General features: G+C 39.6%; 1 protein-coding gene across 1 annotated transcript in view; it reads right to left on the bottom strand.

Moving 5' to 3' along the window:
- Positions 1–12,749, bottom strand: part of SSU72 (SSU72 homolog, RNA polymerase II CTD phosphatase) — a 46,880-nt gene that overhangs the window by 23,986 nt on the left and 10,145 nt on the right. Inside the window, exon 2 of the mRNA XM_020976196.2 lies at positions 7,185–7,328. Coding sequence (XP_020831855.1) covers positions 7,185–7,328 — 144 coding nt within the window. The remainder of the gene's footprint in view (positions 1–7,184; positions 7,329–12,749) is intronic.

Raw genomic sequence — 12,749 nt, 5'->3', positions numbered from 1 at the left:
GAGAATACCATTCATGGTTTTAAAATACCAGGAAAATTGTAGAGTATGATTAAAAGGATGGAAGACAGAAGCTCTAAGGAAATGTTGAGTTAGTGGAGTGTGGTATGGATATGAGGTAGGGTTACGCTGCGATTCAGGAGGCTTGAGTCATTTCAAGCATCATGATAAACAATGAGAATTACAGGATGATCACTAAACACCTCTATAGAACAGGAAATGGGCTCCAATTGCTGAAGTTTGACCGAATTGAAGAGAAAGCCTAAATTAGTCAACAAGTTACTAACCAGGGTTGTAGAATGTGTCACTAGTGTTCTTAAAAGTTTACACCTGAGCATTGTGGTATGTATTCAGCTCGGAACTTGGGATCTAAACCTTAAGATGCCTTCCCCCTCCTATCATTGAAGAACATACTTTCTCATCTTGTCCTTTTCTTCCTCCACTCCAGACTAAGGTGTGTCTGCTGAGGTAGTGAGCAGAAATAAGCCCGACAACCCATCTCCACGTGCCCTTAAATAGTGAAATCAGAAGATGAACAGTCTTGGTGTCAGACAAGGGATAATGAAGTGCCTCCCTCCTATCAAGGTGCATCACTCTGGAGTTAGAAGGAAATAGATATTATCAGATAATGTGTATCATCCTTAAGGTTGTTACATGAAAGAGTTCGATAGTGGGAGCAGAATCAAGGGAAAATGACAGTATTGTTAAAAAAGAAAAAAGGCAACAAAAAGTAAATTCAAAGGACTAACACCTCCCCTATCCAGAGAGAAGAAACTCTGTACAGTGGGTCAACTGAAAATTTGCATGCTTTGCCTCTCCCAAGTGAATGTGGGTTTATGACAAATTACATTTCTGCAGTTTCTAATAGTTTGGTCACTTTCAATTTCTAATGAATTAGGCTTCTCAAATCCTAAGTTCATTAGAAATCATATTATCTATGAACTTAGGGACAATTTTTCTTTAAAACAAAATTTGTATTTTCTATTTCAAAATGCTATACACATTTTGTGGTAACTACTCATTACTTGAAATGAAGTCTAATAAGCTGTTTCCATGTTTTAAATGGCTAATGAAATGCTACTTTTTATTTTTAAAAGGACATAGGGGAGAGACTTCAAAAAAAATCTATTTGAACAGAATGTGTATTCTAGAACAGAGGTGTCCAACCAGCAGCCCCTTGGTTCAGTGCCTCGTTCCTATTTGAAACTGAGGCCACTGGTCTAGAAGCCCAGGTACTGCCTCAGCACCTAACCTAACAGAGGAAACTGTCTTCATTTGCAATAATCCCACACTGGCTAGTGTATCCTAATGATAACTTCTCCCCCCAACTTCACCAATGAGATGGCCAAGTCTTACCAGTTCTGTTCACTATAATCATTCTGCTTACTATAACAAAGGAAAAAAGAGCACTGGACTAGGATTCCTAGTCCCTGCTCTGACACTTACTCACCATCCGACCCTAGGAATGCCCTTTAATCCTTCATATTTTTTCTTCATCCGTAAATAGGAATAATTCCTGCCCACCTCAGAGCTGAGGCTCAAATGAGATGTGAGATTAAGTTGAAAATGTTACAAGTGCTATGCAAATGTTTCTCCAAGTTCATATTTGCTAGAAGCAGGCAGAATAGTGGGATAAAGAGCTGGCCTCCAGGCCAGAGATGATCTGGGTTTCACACCTGAATCTGACCCAAACGGGCTGTGTGACCTTGCTGTGTGACCTTGCGCAAGTCACTTAACATCTCAGTGCTCTAGGCAACTCTCAAAGGCTTTAAGTTTGCAGACATGATCTGGACCAGCAATGGGAGTATGGGGAACTCATGCCCGCAGGAGTTCCACATACCAGGGAAATCACAGGTCCAGGTCTCATCCTTAGCAAATGACAGCATTATTTTTTATTAGTAATTCATTGTTAAGACTTTATGGCTTACAAAGCATTTTCTATCCAGGAACCCTGTGAGGCAGGTAATATGAGGATTATCATTATTACCTGCATTTTAGAGAAGCTGATCCAGAGGCTGAAAGGAAATGGCTTGTCTTTGGCCACTCAGACAATTTAAACAGATGGCATGCAAACTCCTATCTCTGGATTTCCAGGGCACAGTAGAATCACCCATCTACTTAATCCCAACTGTCTCTAGTCAATCCCTTTAAGAAGGGCGGTTACACGGCTTCTGGCTCAGAGAAAACCCATAACCTCTTACCATCAGCTCAGCTTTAAAGGTGTTGGCTCAAAAATGCTTCCCTCACTGTCCCCTGGATGACCAGCTGCTGCTGGACTTGGCAGTTCTCCCGTGGTTAATCCGCACCTCTCCCTCCCCTTGTACAGATGAGTGCTGTCACCCTTTCCCCCTAAGCTCCCTGAAATAAATTCACCAAGCTTCAGCCAAAGGCTTAATGAAGAGTCAATTAGGCTATAGCTTTAAATTATTCTTCCTCCCACTTATTTGAAATTGGCTCTTAATCGATAGTGTTCCAAGTATCCAAGGTTGCTCTTTATGTATTTGGATGGTGAAAATAGTATTATGGAACCACCTGAAGCAGCAAATTTTAACTCTAAAGCCTATAAAAATTAATAAAATTTCTCTTAAGAACATTGCCAAAATGTGAAAAGGGAATTTTTATTGTTCTTGTAGATATCTAGAAAAGAACCTCATCTCCACAAGCTATGAATATAGCTAAGGTGAGACAACATGAGAAAAAAAGAAAATTCAAGAATTTAAACATTTACACTTCTTAATGCAATTAAGAAGAAACTGTCTTTAGGGGAGCCATCTCTCACCTCTGGACAAGCACTCAGCTGATCTTAAATTTGTGACAATTGAGGGTCAACACTTTCAGTTCTTAAGAGCCAATTTGAAATGTTTCCACAGTAGGGAAAAATAATTTTAAATTATAACCCAATGGCTCATTTCAGTGACAAGTTAATGTGGTATACCATCAGTACCACAGAGGACACCTGGTATTAAGTGTGGTGCATTTTGGACCTAGGCTCCAACTGCAGACACTAGCTATGTGTTCCTGGGAAAGTCATTTAACCTCTGTGACTCAGTTTCTTCACCTGGAAAATGAAACAGGTAGCACTCTTTTCAAGCTCTAAACCTAAAATCCCAAGATCTATGTGGGGATAGCGCACTGAGCCTCTCTAAACCTATTTTCTCATTTGTAAAATGAAGATGGCATTTACTTGTTAGTGATTCAAATTACTGTAAAGTATAATGCAAAGCACTGCATAAATATCAACTTACTTCTTCAACAATGAAGGTTTTTAATCTAAAAAACTCATCTTCTGCATAAAGCACCCTATCTTGCCCCACCCCCCATCCTAAAATGTGACTTAAAGATGAAGGGATATATTTTAGAATGAAGGTGATATAAATGCTTAAGTTATTGTTTAATATAGTTAGAAAATGCTAACGCTTAAGGGAAATGGATATTATTTGGAAATGACTGATATAAAAACTAAAGGTATCACTTTAAAATGAGGGGGAAAAAACCTGTTAATCTTGGAGCTATTAGACCTCAATTCTGTAAATTTAAATTATCCCTATAAAGACAAAGCCAGAGTGTTTTAGTAGAATCGCAAATAAGTTAAAATTACAGCATGAGCAACGGAAGAGATGTTTCTTTTGTTAAATCTGGAAGGGTAACTAAGGAGTTCTTTTCAGTAGTCCCAGGTTATTATTTTATACACACTGTACTGTCTTTGTTTATGGATGTTCTATGTCAGCTTCCTCTGAGGAAGGTAACTGGCCACCTGCTGCTTCATTCAGGGGAATGTTAGGTTGTATCTTTTTTCCCACTAATCTTGTTTTAAACATTCTGGTTAAAAAAAAAAACCCACCACCTTCAAATCCCTTATCTTATTTGACCCATTTAATTTTCCTTCCCCTTTAAAACTTAAAAACGGGGGAGGGTGGGGAGAGGTTGTAGCTGTGTCCCAACGCAGTGAATCACATGTTCAGTGAGTCTGTTAGGACCACACCTGGGAAGGCTCTTTGGCCTGGAGTCCTGTCTTAGTGACTGACAGGAGACGGGAGTTGTTAACACACCTCACCATTCCTAATCCGACATAACGTGTCTGGTCTTGGGTTTTTGCTTTGGTTTACCTCGGCTGCTTCCCCCATGCCACCTCAGACTGATGTCCACCTCTGCAGCATCTCACCAAGGGCTGGAATGAATTCTTTTTGTAGAGATGTCACTCGCTTGACTAGGTCAAAGGATGTACTTGAGAGCGGTTTAGTCAAAAACCTCTCACCAAATACCAAAAATAACGTATCTGTCAAGCCCAGTCTTGCTCTTTTCCTCCTACCCTCCCCACCCACCTAAAAGAACAGAAACCCCACTTCCGAAGAAAAGTGAATCAGTAGACATGTTCCCAAGCACAAGGAAGATCCAGACAGTGATAGCAGCACCCCCAGGACATAAGGAAGCCATTGTGAACTATCTCTTCACTTCCTGTGGGAGAGCAGGCTCCCACAAAGGCCAATGTTGTGACAATGCTCCAGTCCTTTGAGCCTTAACCATCCCCATTATCCTACAACTCACAGAAGCATAGACCATCAGAGCTGGAAGGGACCTTAGAAGAAAGTAAATCCAAACTCCCTCCCTCTGTTTAGACAGGTGAGGAAACTGAGGCCCAGAGAGGGAGAAAGGACTTACCAGTGGTCACACAGCTAATCCAACTCCCTCTCCCTGTTTATGGATGAGGAAACTGAGCCCCAGAGAAAGGACTTGCCAGTGGTCACATGGCTACTCAGTGCCAGCCCTTCAATGCTCTCCGCTTACTCTACCTCCACTTCCTGCTTTGCGTGAGTGGTCCTACTCTGGGTCCTTTGGGACCCTTTGTTTCTCAACTCTTCATTCACAGGGAGCCCCGACCTGTAAGGAGCTCACTTTCCAGCAGGATCCCCAAATATGAAAAGCCCTATGCTCTTTTCTTCCTGGTCACCAAGCACTTCCCCCTTGGGACAGCCTCAGAGGGTACCTTGGAACTGGAGAACTCTCCATTCGGTCATCATAAAGCAGCAGATAGCCACCTCCACTCTTCCTCCCACCCAAATGTGACTATTAAAAGGCTACGTTTTGGCCTTTAAAAAAACTATATTGATTCAAATATAAATCAAGGTATTTTTATTTGATAAGGAATAGCAATTTTTTTTCTTCAAAAATTAAGTGTAAAAACTAGAAGATAGGATTCAATTTATGATACTTGGAAAAATACAGTGATTTATAATGAAGAAACACTAGTAATGTGAAACATTGTTGTGATTGTTGCCCATTTCTAACAATGATAGGAGGCATCAAGTTTAAAAATTTGGCATCCATTTCACAAAAAGGTGGAATAATGAAATGGGCTTATTGCCACAGAATGTAAGCTACTGACACCTGCAGCTGAGGCCAGAGCTCAGAGTTCATGAAGTTCTAAAATACAGTTTTATAGTTAATGCCATCTATCACGCTAAAGGGACATAGCAAGAACAGAATGGGCAAATGTATTATTTACAACTAATTTGCCAACTATATTTAAGTTACTAAGATGAAGAAATATGGCCAATAAAGAATGCTGCTTCTCAGTTACAGGGGAAATGATGACTTGAAGATACGCCTCTCTTGCCCCAAGGATGTTGGGTAGTGCAGTGTGTGCATTCAATGATGACCATGCTCAGGATGCCAAGTTTCAAAAAGGAGTTACCACCACATGGCTATACAGCCCCATGTCAAAGATTATTTTCCTCTTGCCACGGCATAATGAGAACACCAGGTTATGCAGGGTAACCCATGTGGATGTTTTCAACATAAACATCATATCTATTTACGTTGCACTGGTGAATGAACTAGCTGTGTAACTTAAAAAAAAATAAAGCAAACAAACAACAACAAAAAAAAAACCAAGCAAAATTAAATAAAGGGAAGGGAAGGCAGGTAGAAGAGAGGAGAGGACATGATGCAACAAACCCCAGGATCTTGCGGTGCTCCAATCTAACACTTTAGCTAGAACGACCTTCAGGTACATACTCTCAGCCACCTAAGTAACCTACATACAAGTAGAAAACATTTTTAATTCATCCAAAGACTGCAACACCTCTGGTGTCAAAAGAATTTTTGGATTTGCATATTTGTATTCAAATTTGGGCCCCATCTCTTAAATATGGCTCATAAAATCAAGAAAGTGAGGTAAAAGTCAAGGATGGGACATGGATGACTTTATAATGAGCCAAAATGTGTGAAAACTGGAGGTCAAATATCTCTTAAGACAATTAAGTCTTAATGCTATGATCATAAAATCTTTTTAAAACCTACTCTTTGACTGGATCTTTGGCTAGATCTAGTTAAATCCAGTTTTCCTATTCACAGAAAGTTTCCAACGAAAGGATTTCTACCAATATTGTTTGCTTCTAACATGCCAAATTTGGCCCTATATTGAGCCCTCTCCCTCTGGTCCTCCCTCAGTGTACTATATATATATGGCTCTGCAAAAACACTATCTATGGGGTTAGGGAGTAAGGTAGGATGGACCTGTGATTTCATCACTGTGGCCAACTCCCAGCATGGAAACCTCTCCCACCAAAGCAGATCTATAACTTAGCTGGAGAGACTCGACAGGGGCAATGAAAGGTTAAGTGACTTGCCCATGGTCACAAAGCCAGGATGTGTTAGAGGCAGGATTTGAACCAAGGTCTTCCTGACTTGAAGGTTCACCCTCATCCATTACATCCTGCTGCCTCTCAGCAACATATCAGCCAATGATATAGACAGAGTAATGTGAAAAGCACTTCTAGGTAGTCTACTCTGCTTAATGTATGCCTAAACTTTAGGCTCTACTAAAATAATCATGATTTAAATTTTTTTCGTGTCAGCATTCCTCAATCCTTCCATTTCCAGGACTGGATTCTACATTCAGAAAATCCAGCGAAGTACCAAGAGATGATTAAGCTATGACTTGGAGTTTTAAAAATTAAATCTATTACTCTGCTTAAAAAAAAGGCGGGAGGGTTTGTTTGGACTGCATGCACTATTTAACCTTAGCAAGGTATAAAACGAGTAGTAAGTCCTCCTCCCTTTTCATGTAGAATACCTCCCTACAAACTTAAGGCCAAGCTAAGGCATATTCCATATGCTAAATAATGAATTACACCTTCCAAAGATGACCATATTGGGTTTTTTAAAAGGGCATTCCACTGGGATACAGTTCTTTGTCTTTCCTAAGAAGATCATTGTACATCTGATCATATGTTGTTTTGAAATCATAAACATTCGGCTTGTCTGGTGCTGGTCCTGGAAGCTTCACATGAGTTCCTGTTCCAAAGGATCTGACACTGAATCCTCGTTTGCTGAAAGACACAAGAAGAAAAAGTTTCAATTAGATCAACTGACTCAAAATTCCATTAGTTTGGATGGGGCCAGTGATGTTGAGGGAGGAAAATGTTAGCGTATACTTGCCTAAAGAAAGTTTTTGTCCCAGTTCTTAATACCTTCTATTTTAATAATAATGTTCAATGTTATTAATTATGAAATGTCATAGATGTCAAAATATCAGGGTGAAAAGATTCAGAAAGACAAAGGAGTCTTTATTCTACCACCATGAGGTCATTTCCTTTATGAAAAATCTAAACAATACCCTCAAAGTTTGACATCCTACTCCCTAAAAAGACTTACTTTATTTCACAACCTGTCTTTCCACACTCTAAATGACTTCTGAAAAGCTAAGGCTTTGTTTAAAACTGCTAGCTACGCTAAAAGTCTTATAGTCAGTTGACAACTTTTTTTTTACACATAAGCACAATTAAAGAAATGTTCTAGAACCACCAAATGTAAATAATGAGACCCTGGGAGAACATCTAGACACTGCCCCCTACTCTGCCTTCATATTAAGACCAATACTTTACCATTGCAGACATTCTGAAATTTTAAAAACTTCTTGAAGCTTTACAACCTTTCACATCATAATCCATTCTAAGGCTTACTATCACCACCAGGAAAATCACATCTGTGTCTATGAGAGTGTGAGTGTGTGTGTGCAAGAGAGAGAGGCTGAATTTTAAATCGTTTCTTTTACTGTTGCCTTTAGCTGACCATCCTTTGTCAGAGCCCTTCATATACTGTGGGGTCATTCTTTTATTACAACCTCGTCTCTCAGCTTCCTTTCCAGTTTAATAGTAACTATCATAGAACTGTAAGATGGTAGCAAAGCCAATGACTACTACTTACTCTTTCACAACCAATGATTTAAAGACTAACACTGATAACAAAACAAGCTCTGACTCAGGAAAAATTGTGCTTAGCTTAAAGATTTGAGCAGCAGTGAAATGCTGCTTCAGAAGCTGATTAATCTTTTGAAAAGTTATCTCACTTTCCCACTTCATTAAGGTTTCTAAAATTTTATTTTGGTTAATTATGCAATTTGATCTTGGAGTCCACATAAGCATATTTAACAATTTTATGCTACTTTTCATAGGAATTTCAGATTTGCCACCTGACTCTGGAACACTTGTTCAGATTACTACTAAATTTAAATTACTAGAAATTTTAATGCCAAAAATTTTAGCTTTGTTACAACTCAGAAATTATATATCATATCAGCAAAATCGAAGCTCCAAACGGTTTTAGATGCTAGTCAAAAAGCACACCAGCAATGTACTGGTTCCCAGTCTTGCCTCATTTTACAGAGGAGCAAAGCTAGGTAGGAGGAGGTAAAAAGTACTTGCCTATTCTCTGAATAAACAGCTTAAGATTAACATCAAGGCTCTTATTAAGGTTCTGAAAATCTTTCTAATACTAGCCAAGAACCTTTGATAAGCCAACAACAACACTCAAGTACCTATTTTGGATAAAGAAACTGTTTACTCAGAACTCACAATTCTTATTCCCTTTTCCCCTGTTTTGACTATTTCTTCCTCCCTTGAAATGGACTTCTTACCATAAATAGTTCTCATCTGCTATGAACCACCTGCTTTTTTTGGTTAAGGATTCAAACGAATGATTAAAATTTCAGCCTCTAAGGTTAGAAAAAGTAGTACTTTCCAGATAGAAGGAAAGCCACATATTCAGTTTCCCCCCATGCTAAATAATGCAACACTGTCCAAGAGTCTACACTGGGGAACAATGCCAAATCTGATGATGAGCATTTCAGCTCTGAGGACTACCAAAACAAAACAAAACAAAAAAAGCCTAAAAGGCAATTTTTTCTATGTTGAGTCATAAATATAAGTCCAACTTTAAAATGGGACTGGAATTATGAACACAAGCTTCACGTCAACATGCAAAACAGTGCAAAGTCTGAGCACATACTGCCTTGGCCCACTAACGTGGCAGCCAACCTGCAGCCCAAAGAGAGTACTTTAAGCAACAAGTGTTTCTGGAGAGTTGCCTGAAAAGTTTTTTTTTTCTCTTTCTTTATAGGTTGTGAGAGGAAATGTAAATAAAATTCCATCCTCCCAACCAGCTCGACACTTCAGAGACCAGTGATTTTCAAAAAACATTAATGCCCTCATCTATTACACGTCATCATCAATATGAGAACAGCTGGACTGCTGCATTCTGCTTTGTTAGTTTCTGATCTACTCTGCTTCCATCCATCCATCGACAATTCGAGCCCACAGCACTTCCCAGAAAATATTTGTTTCATGTTAAATTCAGTCACTTCTCTTCCAAGACTCACATCTACAAGGCTGCACTCCAAGTTGTCAGGCAAGGACATCTTCAACTAATTTCTAGCAACTCTCAGCCCCTTCTCACTGACTTTACAACCCCCAAAGTACTGCTGCTTAACAATCAACACTGCCCTTAATTCGTAGGAACTGCTGGGAAATGGTGGTGACTTGGAGAAGTGAGAAATCCTCCAACTCGAAGTTCCACACTAACCTGTCTTTAAAGACTCCATTCTGCACAGAACAGCAAATCAATCAATCAATCAATCATGCCCCTAACCAAAGCAATGATACAATATGCTCCTAGAAAATCTCCTGGCATTTTACATATCCCCAACCAGGACAATCCTGTTTGATGTCTGGGGAAAACATTCGTCATTTTGAAGCACTGCCACACTACCGAAGGACTAGGCCAGGGCTTCTTAAAACTTTCAACACTCTTGTGACCCCTTTTGGCATTTCCTCATGGAGTGACCCAAGGGCACGAATTGGCAGTGCAAAGTACACACGCTTTGAGTTCAGAACCAAGGCTGCAGTGAAGTTGCAGGATGCGACAGGGATCCATCACACCTTCGATTTAATTAATTTTTGGTCTCTGTGTGTTCAGAAACCTTTTGCTGTTGCCAATTTTTTTGCACAGCTTTTCATCATTAAAACAAAAGCACTGAGAGAAGTGACAATAACATCTTAAATGAGCAAGAGTTCTTATTTTAAGGTTTGGTTCAAGTGCCACATCATAAGACACTCATCTACCAAAACTAATAATGCAGAGGTTGACTCTTCCTCTTAACTATTAACAAGAAACCTTCTACATTCCCATTCTTTCTCCACCTAACACACCCAAACCCCCATAGGAAATGGTCCTTTTGCCCCAGAACTTAACTGCCCTTCTTTTACATATCTGTCACATTTCATTTCCTTATTATAGCTCATCTGTCAGTGTTTCACCTGCTCTTGAGGAGTGTTAACTTGAGTTCAGGGAGTATGCCTTTAACTTTTAAGACTACTCTGCTAACTTGCTGCTATGTAGAAGGTAATTTAATATAGATTTGTCAAACAGAATATTATGTTTTTCCAGAATCTTTTTTCAGCAACAGATACAAAAAAAAAATCCCATCAACAAATGCCTGATAAAAGTGGTGATTTGGTTCAAGACTTAAGCTCCTATGAGTTGTGGTCGGTGCCAGGAACCCAAAAACAAAATTCTTAGTCCTTGCTCTCAAGTCAGCATAGAATGCAGTACATTCCAGGCCTGGGCAACAACAGCTTGTGCTAAGGCAGGGAAAAGGGAGGTGCCAGGTCAAGCACAGGAAGCAGTAAGGCCACCTTTGGCTGGGACACAGCGTGGAGAATAACTGCAATAAGGCTGGACTGAGGGGACGGTCCAAGACAGTGATAGGGCTTTATGAGCATTGTGTTGTGATTTTTTTTTTGGGGGGGGGTTAGGCAATTGGGGTTAAGTGACTTGCCCAGGGTCACACAGCTAGTAAGTGTCAAGTGTTTGGTCTGAGGCCGGATTTGAACTCAGGTCCTCCTGACTTCAGGGCCAGTGCTTTATCCACTGCGCCACCTAGCTGCCCCGTGTTATGATTTTAGAGGCAAGAAGGAACAAATGGAATCTGTGCTTTGGGGCCTATTAATCTGACAGCTAGGTAGAGGATGGTTTAGGGTGGACGGAAGGCAGGAACACCAATGAGAAGGCTAGTCTGGAGAAGAGTATTGATAATATCGATGTGAATTATGTGAGTGGGGACAGAGGAAAGCTATACATTGTCATATTTATAGCCAAAGATGAAGCCAGTCAATCCTTGAAATTTATTCAAAATGCAACATAATTCATTCCATTGACTATTGCTATATATTCCTATAAGGGAAACTGCAAAGAAATCATTGTCTGGAGGGCAGTGACCAGTAAGTGGCTTCAGTGGTCCACATCACTGAAGCAGAGGGCCAGTCCAAATGATTACATCCCAAGAAAGAACTGCATTTGTTACTATTCAATGACATTTCATACAATAACATAGGCTATATTGTGAAAGCACCAACTAGAGAAACCATTTAAAGGACAATAATGTGTTTGACATGTAAATATCAATCTTTAACCTCAGAAGCTTCCAATTCAAATGGAAATTTTAACTTTTTAATCTAAGGCAAAATACTCCAGAGAACTAAATCAAAATTTAAAAAAATTAAATCAATTTTAAACTATCCAGTACCAATGTCCCTAATCCTTTTCTTATATTACACTGTCTAGATGATGATAGAATGGGACAGAATTCACTTCTAGGGAGAACTAGGATGAAACTGAGGAGAAAAGGGGGAAATAATGCAGAAAATCATAGGGGTTGCTTCAGAAACTTGCCCTGCCTATGCTACTTACCTCCCAGTAGGAACTACAAGGCCTTGTAGAAAGCAGACCAAAGCTTTTTTTTTTTGAATGAATATATAACAGCTGAGTGAACATTAAATTCTCCTTATCTGGAAGGGGGAAGAACAAGGCAAGGGAAGGACATGAGAAGCAGCTGAGTTTAATATCTGATTACATAGCACAAATATGTGAAAGAAAAAGGAAATGATAGGCTAATTAGGGAAGGGTGCTGACAAAAGGAATAAGTCCCACAGAAAGCTACATTTTGTACTGTGAGAACAGAGGATGTTATCTGGTTTGAATGAAGGTTTTGTAATCAAACCCTGAAGCCAGTGAAGAGGTTAACACATCCCTGTCAACATTTTACTTTAGGATAAACTATGACCTTACAAACCATCTATCTCACTACTTATCTCCTATGTTCTATCTGAATAATACGGAAACTAACCATACTCTAGGGACACCCTAGAGTATGGTTAGTTTCTGTATTATTATACTCCTTCCATACACACACAGAAAGAAAGAGAAAGAGAATATGTGTATGTGTATATATGTGTGTGGGTGTGTGTGAGTTCTTGGGGTGGGAGGGTGGGGTGTTTGGACAAGAGCAATGGTGGCTGGGTTGGTAGCTAGAACAGATTTTAGTGAAAAGAACTTCTCTCCTACCTGGTTTCTTTAGCTTCAAACTAAACACGATTCTGTTTCTGGAATCACTTAGGGGTGGTCATCAGAGTATA

The sequence above is a fragment of the Phascolarctos cinereus genome, unplaced genomic scaffold (genome assembly GCF_003287225.1).
Source record: "Phascolarctos cinereus isolate Bilbo 61053 unplaced genomic scaffold, phaCin_HiC Scaffold_726;HRSCAF=1367, whole genome shotgun sequence".
Lineage (NCBI taxonomy): Eukaryota > Metazoa > Chordata > Mammalia > Diprotodontia > Phascolarctidae > Phascolarctos > Phascolarctos cinereus.
The sequence above is the reverse complement of the archived record's forward strand: the minus strand, read 5'-3'. Positions and strand labels throughout refer to the sequence as shown.